Genomic DNA, 19,182 nt, shown 5'->3' on the forward strand with positions numbered 1-19,182 from the left:
GCGAGTCAAAGAAAACGTGTTACCGTCGCGTCGCGTCGCGTTGCGTCGCGTCGCGTCGGTTACGTTACGTGCCAACCAATGCGCAAGTTCTACAAAACTAACAGGAGACATGTAGACGTATCTATGGTGACAGTGCGCGAATGTTTCTTACCACGTTTAACGTACCCCCCCCCCCCTGTCCTGCCCGACGATCGCGATAGGATGGTTTGAAAGTCTCTCGATTTGAAAGTCAAATTTCCGCTTTCCCAAGTAACGTGTTGCATATGTAAATTTAAATTGTGATCAGTTTGCTCGCCGATTTTCACCGACACCGGAGTGAGTCTCGATGCGACTTTTATTGCAAATGTGCGCGCGTGTAAAAGAAAAGCATCGAGAGAGATTCTATTTTTCATTAAGTCAATTCAGAGAGGAAGGTAATGGAAGGTTGAATCGAATCAACATCGGGTTCATCGGAAGCGAATCCGGTTTCGTCCGGTGATTGATTTAGTCGAGTTGAAGAGATCGCGCGCAAAGATTCTCGAAGCAAAAGAAAAGCAATTGAAAAGCATTGAAAAATATGCGTACAGGGTCCATTGTGTTCGCAACTACTACGATGCGACGCGATTGAGCGAAAGAATGTATAGTGTTCAGACGCATAATAAACGACACTGTCATTGGAAAAATCATATTTGTTTGTCCCATTTATTATCCAAAGCTCTTTTATCCAGCTTCCAATCGTCCATTTCTCACAAAACTATCGATGCTCGCGATTCATTTCCTCTCGCTCGGAGATAGATAAAAAAAAAGAAGAGGAAGATATTACGTCATCGAATATTATTCTCCTCTTCGTGTGATCGATCGCTCTGTACAACAGGTAGATCCGAGACGTTTTACATCGGCAACACAATTACTCCGCTCCTCGCAACTTTCGCAGATCGTAGGACTGAGGTTTAATTGCGGTTGTTCTAGATAAAGGTCTTTTTCTTTGTTGCAATAAAAGGCGCAACGTGCACGAGAAGGAGACAGGAATGCACCGAGAGAAAAGTCTTTCATACTCGAGACAATAATTGAATGTTGCAATGATTCTGCTGATCTCAGCTCCATTTTTATAGTAACAACGGGCTACAAAAAATTATTGCGATTACCATTATTTAAATACAGTTAATATCGATAATAACTATAATTTTTTATCATTTTTCGTGCCAATTATATTAAATTATCATAGCTGCAATTATTTTTTTTTCTAACAGTGCAATACATTGCACTGTTATTGCTAACGGTATAGCAGTGATACAACTAGAAAAAATGGAGCTCCTAACCATAAGTATTTCAACACTCAATTATAGCCACGAGTACCAAGAAGTACGTTTCTCTTGGTGTGACATATGTATTTACAGTACGTATCGTATGCCTCTTGAGGCGGATTTTAGGTTTAGGCCTAATTCGCGAGACACTGATTAACACAGCGCTAGAATTAGCGTGCTACGTACAGGCTCTGGTATAGAGTAGCGTGTAGAAATAAGTTCGTTGTTTTTTTTTTTCTCTTTCGCGCTTGTAATAATTTCCCCTCCGGAATAACTTTCCGTCGCGACGATTTGACAGTAAGCAAAACAGGTGCACTGAACAGGTGCTATTAAACACTGATAATGGTAAACCTTTCATTTAATCTTGAAAATCTGGAAAAAGTCGATAAAGAGCCTTAAAGAGTCTCTTTGAGGACGATTGTTTCATTGACACGATCCCTATCAAATTAATTGTGTTAATATTGTGCGTAAGGTATTAAAAAAAATTCTCTCTTTCTCTCTCTCTCTCTCTCTCTCTCTCTCTCTCTTTCGTCATAGAGAAAATTAATTGACTTAACAATTGCAGCTGAAGCGAAAGAAAGTTGAACAAGTGTCTTTCCTAAGGAGGTTCTCGAGTTTAGAAAAGTAAAAGGGAATAATGTATACAAGTTTTCATTCATACATGTCTTTTGATAATTCTTTTTGATAATCCTTATTTAAAAATATTTTCTTTGTAACGTTAATAATATTGATGTGGAAAGAATTGAAAAAGATTTGTTTATAATTTATCATAATGATTAAGTTTAAAAGTATAAATGTTGTCTTATTTCTACTAGTGTGACGTCACATTTAAAGAGAATTATATAATTTATGAACATTTCATACTCAGTACGAAAATGACACAGTAAAATATAATTGTTTTTTATTTCAAAATGGTATTTCTTATTAATATGGGTTTTTAAAAATTTTTTAAATAATGATAGATTTCAAGTGCGACTTTGACAAAACAAAAAAAGAACCTGAAAGAGAGGTAAAAAACAAATGATTAAGATGTAAAATAATTTATTCTTATATTTTGTTTGCGATTAAATTATTCAAAAATCTTCTTTTTCTAAGACTCAATGCTCAATTATAGAAAATTATTTAAAGAAAATTTTACAGTAAAAAATTTTGAAAAGAGAATCAGGAATGCCTGTATTATATCGAGTATAAACTTATTCTCAAAATTTGATCTAATTTTTTAAATTATGTGAAAAAAAGTAGAGAACCTCCTTAAACCTTTGTAACAGATATATACTGAGACCATTGCGAAAAACCCAATTGTGCGATACATGTATTGGAGTATTCTGCTTTGAACAGCATCTCCAAAGTACGTTGCTTTTATTACAGTTATATATAAAACTTATTGCAAATATTGCAATACGAGAGATTACTTTGATCGTATCACAATCGTATCAAAGTTTTATAATTGCGATTTCATGAAGAGAAAATTCTTTTAGAATTTACCCACCCTTCAAAATTATGGTAATCGCGGGACATGGACTTTGAAGAATTTTCCTAAACTCTTTCAAAGTTCATATTGTTCACGACTATCACATTAAAATTAAGGTAAATTTCAAGAGAAAATTCTCTCCATGTCGAAATTATCGAGCGAGAGATGTACATGAAATTTGTTATTTTGATATCGAGTCATCGCGTGATGACGAAACGACAAGGTTGTAATAAATAATGTTTGTTTCTCTAGATACTTTAATTGACACAATCAAGTATAACTGAGATGTTTGAGTTTTCCGTAATGGCCAATTCTATCTCTACATCTATAGCTTACTGCGGAAAGAATTAAGATATAAGCGATCCAACTTGTAATCTTAAGATCGAGAATGCTAAATTCATATGTGAGTTTGATTTATTTCTTATATCCAATTCGGTACTAACTGAGATATTTCAGATGAACTGAACAAACAGTTACGAAAATAGATACCGCGTGTTCGTTAACACCCGGATCTCCATCGACGATTTCAACCGAATCGATTGTTCGCGCAACGCGAAACACTGAATATAAGCATTTTCTCTCTTTCTCTCTGCCCCCCCCCCTCTCTCTTCTCTCTCTCTCTCTCTCTCTCTCTCTCTCTTTCTCTTTGTTCGATTGTAATAATCGATTTCGATATAACGCAACGTGCAAAAGATAAATGGAGTTTGTCAAGTTCTATCGCCGTCAACAATGGCCTAGACACTATATTTGGTACCACGACCAGGGTGTAAGTGTAGATTGAGTAAAGTATCACAGCTGGCCCCCGTGTAATATCAAAATCAAAAATAAATGAGGGATTTAAAAGGGGGCCTTAAAAGAGTCACACGGTCGCTCCGACTCCGTTCCCAAATTCGGAACCGGATTTCTTACAGGTTACCCGTCTCGTATTTATCGATAAGTCATCTATGAAACGTAGAAAAAATTATACAAATAGTGGCTATCTAGGATCTCGGAATTCCTTGGGAACGGAGCTGATCCGATCGGACTCTCTTTTTTTTTTGCGCGTATTCATATTCATATATGTATAATCGTTATTATTAATAATAATATTAATTATGCTCTATTTTTATCATTAATATTATCATTATTATTAACTCGCACGCTAAGGTAATTGCTGTGACGGTGCATGAAACGTACGGAAAATTGTACTTTTAACTCTTTCGCAATCAAGAAGTAAAGCGTTTTTTTTTTTGGTGACAAAATTATTTAGATATATGTATGTAATCTATAACTTATAGAATTGAGGAATATATTATACATTGAGGAATGTAAAAGATTAACATGATCAACTTGTGTCAAAAACTCGCACGCAATTTATATTTGCACCGACACAGCAAGTTACTTCTATTATATTTGAGAAAAGCGTGTCGAGATCGCACGAGGCTTCGTCGTATTTTTCTTTCGAAATTCTACTTTATACACGAAAATTATAATCACAGTTTGAGTCACCCCTCAGACTTCCAGATCTTTGCGTTTGATGAGAATTAGCATGCAGCCGCCGCCCTCCGCCGTTCTCGTGACGATTTAGACTTACAAATTCACAGAACAGTCAAGTCTAAATTCTTCTTTCCATCCCCCCCCCCTTGCCTCTCCTCTCGCACAATAAAGTTTATTTATTTATATTTTAAATAGCTAGAAATCAATACATAAAATTTGCGAGTTACGCAACTCGATAACGATGTAGAAAACGCTAATACGTAACCTTGCAATAATTATACGTCGTCATACACCGCGCAATGTATTCGCTATCAATAATAAGTAGACGAGCGAAGTAGACGAGAAACATGGAACAAATGGAGACAACGTGTATAGATATAAATGGTCAATCACTACAATATGACAATTTCATGTAATTTATTTAGAAAGATTTGAATATATATAAGCAAACGCCTTTCCGAACGCATTTTTACGACGATGATCATTAATAACATCGATGATCCTTTTCTTTTTAAATTATATATTTACCAACATAATATGAGAACGATACAAGATAGACTTTAACGAGATATAACATTGGCAACTCAAAGGTACGTAGCTAATCGCGATACCTGAGATTTTTCACGTTTTGAAAAGAGTCTGATATGAGGAATCATACGAGGAATTTTGATTCCGCGTATGTGATCATTGAAGCCTCGCACGAACGCGGTGTCATAATGTTGAAATCTCTTAAAATATTCTCTATCTTTGTCTCTCTCTTCCTTCGTTTCTATCGCTCGAAGAATGCAGCTCCCCATTACACATGGTACGATATATACACATATCGTTATTACATAGTACGTATAACTGAAACCTTGTACAATATCGCTGTGTGTGTGTCGTAGAGTTGCCACATGTTTAACGTACCGTCGATAATAATTCAAAAGTAATGTTATATCATTGACCATTACAATTCATATGAATCATCTCGTTACCTATAAATGGACGTTTATATCTATCGAACTAAGTAGATTTGAAACGTTGGGAAGTAGTCATATATATGACAGCAAGTCTTGCGAATCTAAAAACTTTGGGCACTCTTCCGTTTGTAATTTATGTTAAAATACTTGGATATTTATCGGTGTCCCACGGCGAAGAGCCGTGTCTTCGAGCAAACAAAACGTGAATTTATGGACCGCCGTTTATCGCATAAACGTTCCCTAGAAACTTAGTCATCGCCACCACCCCCGGCATCCGTCTCACAGTTGTAAGAACCGTTAACTTCCACGACTTCCGGCGCATCTTCATTCGTTGTGCCGTCCGCGACATCTATCCTCTCTTCGGACCGTTCCTCATTGGCTTCGACAAGTTTCTTCTCCTTTTCTTCCTCCTCCATCTCCTCCTGAATCTCTTCACCCCCCTTGGACGACTTGTTGACGATCGACTCGTCTTCTGCGATTCCCGTGGGATCTCGTATCGTTTCCTCACTTTTCTCCTGACCGCCATGTAACGCCGTTATTACCCTCTGCTCGATCGTGAGCTGTCTCACGGCGTTCTCCAAGTTATCCCTAAGAATATTCGCGTCGTTCTCACTCTCTTGCCACGTAAAAGGCATAAAGATCATTCGAACGAGCTGGTAAAGCCTTCTAAACCCCAGCTTTTTGTATAAGCTTTGGCTAGCTTCATTTTCTGGACGTATAACTACAAATGGATAATATCCTTTCTCGGCTACGCGTTTTGTCAGGTACCTAAAATTTTAGACATACATAAACTGTCGAGTTTCGCAATTTTGGTATGTGTTGCAGTAATGTTCACTTAGGATGGACGAAACATTGATAAAAATAAAGCGGCAACTAACTATTCTCTCTTTCTCTCTCTCTCATTTGTTTAGTTACACACAAATATTACATACACTCAAAGAAGTATTTAATTTTAAGATATTAAAACGTTGTGTGTGTGAAGCTGGCACATCATTTGGTGGAAAATCACTAAACATTGACAGTTCTGAGTTTATTTTCAATAGTTCTACAGTTCCTGATAGATAAAACAAATAGTTCTGGCCTTTAAAGCGAAAAAAACGCATAGGACAAAGTGAGGTGCCAGGTTCACGCAGCACCTCAGTTTGTCGTACGACATTTTCCAGACCGAATTCTTGTAGGATTTTAAAAGATCTATAGTTCTAGATGAGTTCTAGAAAGAGTTCCAGCGTTTAACATAGTTTTTTTATTTTTTTTTATTTTTTTTTTAATAAAACATTTATGTTATAATATTATATAATAGAGTTCCGTGTACAAAAAAATATTTTTCCAATAGTTCTTAACGTAACAAAGCGCCTTCCGAAGAGTTCCGGTCGATTGCATAATTTATTATTAACTAATAAATATTATTAACTAATAAATATTATTAACTAATAAATATTATTAACTAATAAATTATGCAATCGACCGGAACTCTTCGGAAGGCGCTTTGTTACGTTAAGAACTATTGGAAAAATATTTTTTTGTACACGGAACTCTCGAATAAAGACCAGCGTCTCACCCATATATGACAAAATACGTGTTTGGCGGGAGTTAACAATTTATTATTAACTAATAAATTATGCAATCGCCCGGAACTCTTCGGAACGCGCTTTAATATGTTAAGAACTGTAGGAAAAATATTTTTTCGTGCACAGAACTCTTCGAAAAAGTCCAGCACCTCACCTATATGTGCGGAAAATCGACTTTTTCGGGAGTTATTAATTTTTTGTTAATTAACTAATATCGGAATCGCCCGGAACTCTTCGGAACGCGCTTTAATATGTTTAGAACTGTAGGAAAAATATTTTTTCGTACACAGAACTCTTCGAAAAAGTCCAGCACCTCACCTATATGTGCGGAAAATCGACTTTTTCGGGAGTTATTAATTTTTTGTTAATTAACTAATATCGGAATCGCCCGGAACTCTTCGGAACGCGCTTTAATATGTTGAGAACTGTAGGAAAAATATTTTTTTGTACACGGAACTCTATTATATAATATTATAACATAAATTTTATAAAAAAAAAATAAAAAAACTATGTTAAACGCTGGAACTCTTTCTAGAACTCATCTAGAACTATAGATCTTTTAAAATCCTACAAGAATTCGGTCTGGAAAATGTCGTAGGACAAACTGAGGTGCTGCGTGAACCTGGCACCTCACTTTGTCCTATGCGTTTTTTTCGCTTTAAAGGCCAGAACTATTTGTTTTATCTATCAGGAACTGTAGAACTATTGAAAATAAACTCAGAACTGTCAATGTTTAGTGATTTTCCACCAAATGATGTGCCAGCTTCACACACACTAAAACGTTTTAATTTTGTCTATGCTTTTTTAAATCTTTAAACGTTTTAGTGTTAGTAGTTTAAATCTAAATACCGTTTAAACATTGCGCTTAAAAAAAATGTAAATATTATTGAAAGAAAAGCTGATGAATTTTTTCCTACCTTGCTAACTTTGTCCCGTAACCCTTCCTACGATATTCCGGTTTGGTCTGCATGGAGAACATAGCTCCGTAATAGGATTGGACCATCCATGCAGCCAAGCTACCCTTCGCGAACACTCCCGCCGCGGGTAGTGTCTTGATAAGTCGAAGGAAAACTTCGTGACACTCCATATCATTTGCTGGATACAATTCGTGGATCCCCTCGGCATGCTCAGCCTTGAGAGGTCGCACCTGGACGTCGGAGTCGGTTTCCCCCTCCGGCTCTTGGCTCTTCTCTTCCAGCTCAAAGTACTCGCACGCGCAGACATCGCCTACCACTGTCTCGATGGTGCCGGTACCTTCGTAAAGACGCGTCAACTCCTCGGCAATATTGTGGTGAACGAAATTAATGTACAAAGGTCTCGACCAGTCTATTAGAATGTCCTCCTCTCGGAGAAGGCGAAGCAGTGCTAGTCGATCGTTGGGACAGAAGACACCGACGCTCTCGTACACCAAACCGTGTGGCTGAAAGCATGACGGTTAAGATGCGCGTTTAACATCTCTCTACGGTATGGAAGAAAGACTATTCGCGAACGATCTGCCTGGTTGTATAAAATCTTTACGATCCATTTACCGGTTGCTATATCATAATTTACACGCGGCTTTCTCTAGGATCTGCGAGAGCTTAGGAGCAGATTAGGTACTATGATACACGCGCCAGTAACGTGTTTTATATTTAAGGCTGAATGAAATTACGATCAAGTCCGTCTTAGTGTTTGTCTTAGTTTCAATCGTTTCGGTCCGTGTTTACGCTTGTGCAGAATCGTGGCTTAACGCCGAGTTGTCGCGTCGCGTCGCGTCGCGTCGGTACCAGAATGATACCCTGCTAGAATGCGGATTAATGCGGCGGTGTTAAATGTCAAAGGATACAGCATGGTTCTTAGCACGATTGAAATTTGAGAGAATATATTACGTACACGAAACCAATAATCAAGGGCCAGCGAATTTTTGTGCTACGGAGGTGATAATTAACTAAAAAGAATAGACGAAATCATTTTGGAAGGATTTGGGAAGCTGGCATTAAGCGAGTTGCATCAGCGACGACAACGAGGAAGCAGAGGGGAAAGCGAAAATTTGGCGGATAGCCAAGTCTACGGGATGTGGGCCAACACACTTTGGTATTCTGTATTGAGAAATGGCACATCCGGAAGCATACTGTAATGAGTTTTCTGTATTTGTGGCAAGGCCATTTTTTGATATTTGCTGTTTTATGTTTTGCGATATTTCCCCAATTAATGATTTATCATAGTGTGCTAAAGCGATTAAATTACGTTCCATAATTGGTAGTTGTCTTGACTTTAATTTTTTTTATGATCTGCTACTTAGTAGTATAAAGAAATAAAGAGTGTTTCACAAAAACTAAATAAATTCATAAAATAAAATTTTTTTAAGGAACAATCTCCAAACTGTTTATTAATAAATAATATAAAATATAATAATTTTTCTCAAGACACGCAATAGGTTTAAGGACAAAGATTTCTAAATAAGCTTTAATATTTTGAGGGTCTATATATAAAAAAAAAAAGTATAAACTCTTGTTTGGTTTTGACGGAAATTTTATATTTGCTATCTTTTCATTACATTTATATTTTTTATTTTCCGTTTGGTTCTTGGCGGAACAAAATTGTTCACCATCTGACACTATTGATAAAGAACGACTTGGCGTCAGATTAAAAACAAAAAATAAACTTATTTGATTTTTGGAGTTAACCTTTCAAATATAATGTAAGGCATACATAGCCCAAGTTGCACGTACGAAATAAATTAGATAAATTCTAATTAAAGAGGTGGAAAACATTTTCAAGTACGAAAATATAATTAAGGATGTAAGTGGAAATCTTATCTCAAATAATAAAATACTATTAGAAATGAATTTAAAACTTTTGTTTAAGATTGCATCGGATGAACTTTCTTTTTCCTTTAAATTAAAGCAGAAATTTAATTTATACTTACAGATAATGTCATTCCAGGGAAATGTAAGCAGATTGCGTCCTCGGGCCAATCATTAGCCACGTAAAAATGAAATTCCCAGACTCTATCTCGCATGTAAGTTAATACGGTTTGTTGAAACTGCAAGAAATTTCTAATATTATTTGTGAAACATTCTTCTTTTAACTAAAATAATATAAATTACTATGTTATATGCAGTTAATTATATTGTATTATAAAAAAAGGTTATTAAAATGAACTAAATGTATTCTTTCTGAAACGTGAAATTAAAAGTGACATTTACAGTGGCATGAATAGAAGAGTTTATTTATATAAGTATGCGTCAACAAAGGTACCGACTGAAATGAAAGGATAGATACTTTTGAAAAAGTTGAAAGACGTTCATACACGCACAATATACATACGTAGAAAGAGAGAAAGAGAAAAAGAAGGAGAAAATCTAATCAAAGGCAATGCCCCGGTCCGTTGAACTTAAAGATAGCTACTCAATTCTACTTTTGATCTTTTATATATATATATATATATATATATATATATATATATATATATATATATAGTTTTCTCTTTTATTTGCAACATAATTTGTAAAATATATATACAAAATTTCATTTCTTTACAAGATGAATATTTCGTTTTAAAATTATAATACAGTTATTTATAAATAATTGAATTAAATGATATAATTACTCAATTTGAAATAAATATTAAACGCCACGTATTTATGTTACGTCGAAGAGTTGTTTAATTGGATATATTGGATGAAAATAACAAGCGAAACAAAGCATACGTAAATCTCATCTAAGAATAACGTAATAGAGCGCAAGCAGTCAGGCTAATACAATTTTAAAGATAAGAAGAATCGATAAAAATAATTGCACTTTTGCACGATAGTTACTTTTGACTTTTGAAATTATTCAGATGACGTCAAGTTGGATAATTAAATCGCCTTATTTTTATACAGATTGTAAGAATTGTGTGTGAATCTTTTTTTATGAATTTTTTTTTCGAAAATAAAGTTATTGCGATTATTATTTCATAATAAAGGATAACTTGTTTAAAATATTTAGAAATGTTTAAAAAAAATAGCATAAAAATCATTTTGATTATTGTCCAGCATGAGCTATCGATCATATTAAATATATTCCAAGTAAACGCTTATGTTTAAATCATTTTGAAAGCCATAAATAAAATTACAACGAATAACAATACAAACATGTTACAGATTATTGCACGAGATCATTATTTCCATATTCTGTGAATATAAATAATGAAAAAGTAGATTCATATTTTATAACTGTTAATTAGTGAGAATTTCAACAATCTCAATATTGCTTGTTATTAATTTATTTTACTTTAGCGAGAGAACTCTGTGTATAACCCTCTATGTTTCCCTGTATTATGTTCAGAAATGTTTTAACGAATGCATAAATAATCCAATTCTTGAGAAAAGTATTTAGTACTTGTGATTATAATTGAATGTTAAAATAATTATAGCTTGGCAGTTTCATTTTTATACTTATTACTGTTATAATCTTACTGTTTTTTTTATACGGTTAATAATAATAACGCGCAATGTGTTATATTGACCAAACAATGGTTTTAGTTACCATAACTTAAATATAGTTAACACCCAAAATAATTATAAATTATACTGTTACATTATTATTATTATTATTATTATTATTATTATTATTATTATTATTACAGCAGTAATAATTATAAAAGTGGAGTTCCTAATCATAATTTTTTTAACATTCAATTATCAAATACTCTTCTCGTAGTGTAAAACGATGTCTAAATTTCCGTGTCATCGATATCTTTTTTTTTTAATTGCAATTTTTTTCAATTCATGCTTTATTCACATGCATATTCTTTTAGAATTGTTAAAGTGGATGGAGCTTTCGGATATGTGTCCTACTTTACGAGTCTCGCGTGCCATCGTTGAAACGCGTGCAGCGACGATTGCACGCGTTCGATACGTATCCGATTTATGAGAGTGGCGTCGCGCTTTGAGAACTGCGAGAGCGAGAGCGAGCAAGCGAGAGAGAGAGAGAGAGAGAGAGAGAGAGAGAGAGAGATTCCGGAAGAATCAACCGCGTCGTGCCGTGCACCATTAGATCGAGCTAGTACGAAAATGATTGTGCGCAGGCCCTGCAGTTTATCCCGGAATAAACCGCAGACACTGGTCCTACAACGTACATACGGCAGAAAGGCACATTCAGGGGTCAAGGTCGCGCGTATCCTGACGCACACGTAATGCCGTTGCTTTTTCGTCGTCGCCCCGCATACGTCGTCGTGCAAATCGATGCACTTTGCATGCGACGCGTATCATCAAAGTTCCTTGATGATTGATCGCCGTGATAATACCAGTGTCCGCGCCCGTATGATACCGATCGCGAAACACGTTTTTCTTCGACTTTCTTCTCCTCTTTCATCTCCCTCCGAGTACCAAAATCTTGACTCGTTTTTTTTCTACGTATGTAAATAATTTGTCAATCGCGAACCGCGATTGATTCCTGTCGACCAATTTGGTCTAATCCATTGGCTGCCGTGAGACGAGAGAGAGAGAGAGAGAGAGAGGGAGGGAGAGAGACGGTAGAAAAGCCGCGAGACAGCCCAGTTCAATTGAACGATATCTCTTTGTGACGCGCGGCTGTACTCTGTACTCTTACCGATGATTGAAAAGCGTACGCGACCTTTCACGTTGCAAATAAGCGTATTCCTTTGTCCGCGGGAACGAAAATATCTAGGGTTTTAGCGTGACCATTTATATAATCGAATCAATAAATTGATAATACGAACCCATCGTCTTCATTGGGTTGCACGTGATGTTGCACCGGCTTTTACCTAAATGTGATTTCCATTTCAATGATAACGCGACCTGCGCATAGAGCGCTGTTGTGTGCAATGTTGGCAATTATTATTAATGTCGATAGCGTTGGAGATTTTCTCTCGGACTAAAACGAGAGAGAGAGAGAGAGAGAGAGCTCGGCGGAGCGTTAATAGGAAATCATGGATGCCGTCGTAATAGTCGCGAGCGAGGTCACGAGATCGGCACTGCGGCGACTACGACTACGACGACGTATGCAAGCGGCCCTGGCCTTGATTTCAGCACGACTTCCTTATACGACGGTTTTTCGATTGAGGTAGTATAATCACGCGTTGTAATGTTGATCCTTCTAGCAACGGGGAAACGAAGCTTGTCGAATTGGTGCTATCCCGTAGTTTCCGGTACCCCCAAGTGAAAATAGAATACATTAAGTATTGAATCCTGGCGAAGTACCATCGAGGACTATTGAAATAACAAAGTTATGATACTAATCCAATTTGAGTTATAAATAAATTTTATTAAAAATTTATTTTTTTATTTACAGAAGCTCATAATCGTAACAAAACTTTGCATAAATTATCAATTTTGAATATATTAAGTATTTATACAAAAAATAGAAATTTTTGTTCATTATGTTCTAAAATAATAAAAATTTTTAATAACAATAATAAGAATCTGTTATTAAATAAAAATGTAATATTATTCAAACTTTTAGACGCACAGTTTATATTAAGTATGATATTAATATTAACACATTTTTAATTTGAATTTATTTTGTAAGGACTAAACGTGATATATGTACATTAAATCCATTCTAATCTACCTTAAATCATTTTCGAGATCACTTATCTTTTATTACATTTTTACATTGATTTAATAAATAAATAATTATTTGTTTTACATTACCTAGATTTGCTTTTGCGATTTAATAATAAGATTGAGAAAGATGTTGATATTTTATGTAGAAGCATGATAAAAATAAATAAGCGAAGTAAAGCTGAAAAAAAAACATGTACAATTATATCCTTATCTATCTGTTAAATGTATGTTTTTTATAGTTTTATTTATATATCGTAGATGAAAGATTAACACACACCACATACACGTCAAAGTTTTTTCTTGAAGAACAGATACGGCGATAGTTATATTTGTTAATTGTTAAAACATGAAAAGAAATTTATTTAATAATATTGTAAGTATTTAAATGGCAATATTTATTACATTACGGTTGAACAGTCAAAAATTCAAGTTATTGTCAATAAAAGTAATTGAAATATCTCGTTGGATATTTCTTAATTAAGTAAACATTGCATGGTTCATCGTCACTAATTGATTACATTTTATAGATATTTGAACATTATCTGAATATTATCAGTATAACATGTATCGAAGATGCGTGTATCACGCACAATTTGAACTCTGACACAACTATCGGCTCTCGGACTAGTTTACAGAAGTTTACTACTTTATGACGCAGCTCGGACATTGCTTTCCTCATGATAATAGTCTTATCCTTTCAATATGAGATTGATCCCTCGAAGATGAACGAAGGTGAATATCCCTATAATACATGGTCATGACAGTGTGCGATTTTTCACGATACAAATCGTCAAATAAAACACAAAAAATTGCAAAAGAATCGGATGATAAATCCAATCCTGATTTGTTTACGTGTGTTATTCAAGATTATATATTCTCTTTATAGAAGTTAACATTTTATCCTGGGTTGGAAAATATACGCTTGCTAAATATACGCTCACATAGTGCATGTTGAGTTATATCGATTCCGAGACATTGTTGTTACATCGAATAAAACGCGGTGAGAGACGGTGACGCAAGGGGTGCGGAAGCAGGAGCGTTTATTACAAAAGTTACAAAATAATGGATTTGATATTAATCTGGCTTCCGCTGTAGCGAATTTGCGTCATTTTTGCGACTTTAATTATATTATTGATCGACCAAATAATCATTAGTTCAATTTAGCAATTAGAGGAAATTAATTTGCACGCTGAATGGAATAATTAACCATTGTTGAAGACAATATCTTTCCTCTTCTTTTTTTTAATTAGAAGATTAAAGTTCTACTTTTAATAAAATTATATCATTACATAATTAAATTAAATTATTATATACTTAATATTTGTATACTTAAAAAAGCATATATATATATATATATATATACAAAATGAATGTAAATTATATATATATATATATATATACAAAATGAATGTAAATTATAAAAGATGGAATTTGCAATATTTGGGACACTGACAGTAATTAAGCTATTTATCCCACCATGCTCAATTAAAAAAAAATCAGAGTAAGACAGATATTTACATTATTGCATGCATAGAATAACAGTACGCACCTTTAACGATTCAGGCAAATACTCCGTAAGAAAATCCAAGAGCTTAGATAATTCCTCTTCAGCGAGTAGACGAAAATTCCGACCTCGTTCTACCGCTTCGGGACACTCCATGCTGAAACTAATTACCGACAGATTACTGTGCAAATGGCGTGTAAACTTGCGATTCTTCTAAAGAAGCTTGCAGCCTCGAGAACAAAGCTCCGATTATCTCGAGATTGATTTCGAAAACAAATAACTCGCCGCTTTATTCCGACGTAATGGATAATTTAATTTTGTGAGAGATTAATATGGGATTAACTTTTCAAGGACGTTGAATCATTTGCGCGCGATACTTTGAAAACTTAAAAAAAAAGAAGAAAAAAAAAGAAAGAAAGTTGCACGGTATTAGCAAAGGCACGCGACACAGCCCGCTTATTCATTATCGTCGCTCTGGTTTCAGTTTCCACAGAGATTGATGCATATCGGTGGAATATTATGTATAATCATGAATTTGCGCCAACTGTTTGGTAAGCTCAGCGTTAATAAACGTTATTAGTGAAAGCTCTATAACTCATGAACTTTTCAAGGTCTAGCTTATAGTATACGCCGGAGTTTAGCTAGACTTAAAAATAATCTTTATTCATATTAAATAGTCTCTAAACTAATAGTCCAAAAAGATTCTCCGTACTATTAATTAAGTGTAATTTTTAATTGCAAAACTTATTACAAGGCATTAAAAAACTAGTGAGAATCTATACCGATATGAAGTGATACATCATCAAATTAAAAATTAACTCTTCAAAATAATTGTCACGTGAAAAATTGGTCCGTTTTTTAATTATTATTTTTGCATACGATAGTTACGTATTGCAATTTATATGTTTATTAAACGATATTATATGTATTAACATTCTCACATAACGGAAACGTATTGTAAGATAAGACAATTTACGCGACTACGCAGGAAATGCCAACGATGATATTTATGCGTTAGTGCAATGTGGGTCAGCGTAACCTTCAACAAAATTTCCTTGGACAGTAAGACTTCTTGTACGTTTTAAACGACGAGACGCGCGAATTTAGACTTGTAAGATTACAGTGCAATTGATTGAACGTACGGTATGCCTCTACGTTATGCAAGCTCGCGTAATCAGTCAAACGTGTAATCGTCGTTTGTAACAAGTGAAAAGAAGCAAGCTATTCATTATCACACTTTACATCGAAAAATAAGAAAGTAACGCGAATAATACTGCGAAATAAAATTCATTTTACAATGGTGTAAATGTATCGTTGGCATCGAAAATGACAATAAATTATAGTTACTTTTGGCGTCAATTTTATTTAAATAGTAAATTGCAATTATTTTTTGTCAGTGTAACATATTGTATGTTAATATTACTAATATTACAGTAATAACAGCTATAAACATGGAGCTCTTACACGTAATTCTTTTAATATTCAATTATAGACACAAATATCAAAAACTTTTTTTTCTCATTGTGGTTTCGGACAACTATTACCAAAATCGCATTGCTCGAGATTACGTGCGGATAATGATATCTCGATCGACGATTGCTTACGTAGTTTCGTAAATGTATAATTTATGTCTTTTATCGCTGCAAGGAAACTCGTATAACTCACAACCCTGCGCAAGCCTGGGAAACAAGTCTGCGCAGATTTACTAATCGTAACAAGTTGGTTTTACGAATATAATCATTAGAGTCATTGAGAAAAGTACATAGAGAAAAAAGTGGCTATAATTGAATTTTTAAATAATTATAGTTACACTGAAAAAAAAGTGTTTGATATTTGTGACTATCATTGCATGGTAAAATTATGGTTAAGAATCTCATTTTTATTACTGCCATAACGGTAATTATAATAATCTTATGTTTATTTGTTATAGTTTTGCTAATTAAAACAAAATTTTATTATAAATTATAATCATTTCACATATTAATACAGTAAGTCTTAAAATTAAATAAATATTTTAAGTAGTAAATACAATTATAGTGAATATATTTTTTTAACATTTGCAATTACTATTTATGTAGTAGTAAAACAATTAATAACTGTAATCTACATTAACGACTATAAATATATAGTTGGCTATATATTAACTACAAATATATAGTTAATTACGACTGCTTTTTCTTTTAGTGTAGGAGCTCCATTTTTATATTTAAATATTAATATTTGGCATTAAATGACTGTAATTTATAATCATTTGCGATGTTAAATATATTTAATTGTTTTTAAATTATGGTAATTATAACTATTTTTTGTAATACATTGTCATTATTAACTGTTATAGCAGTAATAACCATAATTATTTTAACATTTAATTATAGTCACAAATATCAAATATTTCTATTTCTCTTAGTATAGATACATCATGAGAGCATCTTTTAACAATTGTATTCTCATGGTCTTTACAATGTTATCATTAATCGATGCATTTTACTCGTGCTGTGCGTCAAATTGTCAAACAGCCGAACGCAGAAAATGATTTTCTCAAATTACTTACGTTATGTCTGATTAAAACAGCGAGAGTTAATTCGCACCACAGCACAGCAAAAGCGGATACTCTCTCGACGATAATCGTCGATAGCCAAACTGCGTTTGCGTGTGTGTGCGTGTGCGTGTGCGTGTGCGTGTGCGTGTGTGTGTGTGGGTGGGTGGGTGCGCGCGCGCGCGCGCGTGTGTGTGTGTGTGTCAAGTATCAGCGAGATAGTTGATTCTCGTAACGGCGTTGGAATCGCGGTAACGCGAGAAATTACGGCGATAGCCTGATTAGAGAGAAGATTCGGGCAGATCGCGAGATGAAGCGAATGCGTTCTCGATACGTACCGGCGATACGTCACGAGACCGCGAGCGGTATGCCGTGCCGGTCCAATAGCCGGTTGTGCGTGTCGTGCAATTCCCAGTCCTCCCCCTTAATCCGCGGCTTAAGAAGGTTCTGGATCCAGATGCACATCGCAGGCTCGGATATCTCGCACACCTCGGCGTCGGGCCGGCCGCGTCGCCGCCGTCGCCGCCACCGTCACGTCTTGGACTGATCTTTCGCCGCCGCCACCGGCACCGGTCATACGCGGTCTCACACGTATATCGTCACGTATCTCGAGCGTAAATTCGCGTGCGTGTACGCGGCGCTTCTTAATCGATTTACCTGAACGACGAGCGGCAGCCTGTCGTTTACGTCCGAGCACGCCGCCCGCGCCGTGTGCAGGAGGATCCGTCTCTCCGCGCGAGGAGAGCGACGGCGACGTCTCGCACCCGGGATCGGTTGATTGATTCGCACCACTGCTCCGATTGATCGCGCGCGCGAGATTTCGGTGGGGACCGCCGCCGCGACGGTGTTGCGAAGCGGAGCCTGACCACCGCCACCGCTGTCGCCGCCGCCGCCGCCGCCGCCGCCTCCACCACCACCACCGCCACCGCCGCCGCCGCCGCCGCCGCCGCCGCCGCCGCCGCCGCCGCCGCCGTCGCCGCCGAGGGTGAGAATGGTTGGTCGCGGGCGGCTGTTGTCAAGAGGGTAGTTTTAACGCTCCGGGAGAGGCATCCACCGCCCTCACCGCCCCTTGAACCCGCACTGGCGCCCCTCAGGGTGCACCGTCGCCGTCGCCGTCGTCGTCGCCCTCCGAGCCGTTGCACACCGAGTGCCGCGATCGCCCTCCCTCCCCGACGACGACGGCGCGCAGGCGTTATTGAGCGTCGTGACGCCGCGCTGCGCGCCGCCAGTGCCGCGATTCAAATCGCCAGCGCCCTTGAAGCCCTTGGAGCAGCCCTTCCAAGCTCTTTGCTCGCTCGCAGGGCCGTAATGGCTCGTGATGGCCCGTGATGGCCGTGACGTTGTATTTCGCTATCCGAGACAGCTGGGTCTCTCTCTCTCTCTCTCTCTCTCATTTTCGCTCTAGGGAAAGCGGACGTCGCGTCACGTCGCGCGACGAGAACGATCCAGCGATTGTGCGACGCGTAAGGTAGACTAAAGCAGTTTGTGATTGCAGGTACGAAGGTGATACGAGAGATCGTTGAAAGCGGCACGCACACACGAGTACCAAGTTCACGTCTACGGATGACAGAATTTACGAACCCTACACTTTCTCCCTCCTCACTATCACTCCGTACTATAAATAGTATAAATATACGCGCGAGTGCCGCGAGTATTGGATGACAAATGAGAATCGTGGTTTAAATACGTAATTAATCATAATACGATACGTTAAGACAGTTTGTATAGTTTTAATTTACTCTTCTTCAACGATCGTGTACACAGGTGTTATTGCGATGACAATTATATGAGAGGGGGCCCCAGCATAATCTTTGGCACCCCAATACGGCAT

The 19,182-nt window shown here is 36.4% G+C and overlaps 1 protein-coding gene across 2 annotated transcripts; it reads right to left on the bottom strand.

The window, feature by feature from the left end:
- Window positions 1-653: 653 nt before the first annotated feature.
- On the bottom strand, window positions 654-19,166 carry LOC105199255. 2 transcript variants are annotated; one of them, XM_039458628.1, is made up of 5 exons: window positions 18,009-19,166; window positions 14,861-14,978; window positions 9,666-9,782; window positions 7,675-8,177; window positions 654-5,957 (listed from the first exon to the last, which is right to left on the bottom strand). In XM_039458628.1, exons 2-5 carry the CDS (start codon window positions 14,969-14,971, stop codon window positions 5,438-5,440), a joined length of 1,251 nt encoding a protein of 416 aa, XP_039314562.1. In that variant the 5' UTR covers window positions 14,972-14,978; window positions 18,009-19,166; the 3' UTR covers window positions 654-5,437. The 2 variants fall into 2 exon arrangements, with proteins under 2 accessions (XP_039314562.1, XP_039314563.1); XM_039458629.1 differs by lacking the exon at window positions 18,009-19,166 and adding an exon at window positions 17,690-17,999.
- Window positions 19,167-19,182: the final 16 nt, after the last annotated feature.

Source organism: Solenopsis invicta, chromosome 16, assembly GCF_016802725.1.
Source record: "Solenopsis invicta isolate M01_SB chromosome 16, UNIL_Sinv_3.0, whole genome shotgun sequence".
In the NCBI taxonomy this organism is placed as follows: Eukaryota; Metazoa; Arthropoda; class Insecta; order Hymenoptera; family Formicidae; genus Solenopsis; species Solenopsis invicta.

Bases quoted from the DNA above. Each gene is read 5' to 3' on its own strand.
- LOC105199255 (XM_039458628.1), bottom strand. From the start codon at position 14,971: ATGGAGTGTCCCGAAGCGGTAGAACGAGGTCGGAATTTTCGTCTACTC. The intron at 8,178-9,665 runs GTAAGTATAAAT...TCATGCTTTCAG, and splicing joins TCCCTGGAATGACATTATCT to CCACACGGTTTGGTGTACGA. The intron at 5,958-7,674 runs GTAGGAAAAAAT...CTAAAATTTTAG, and splicing joins TACGGGACAAAGTTAGCAAG to GTACCTGACAAAACGCGTAG.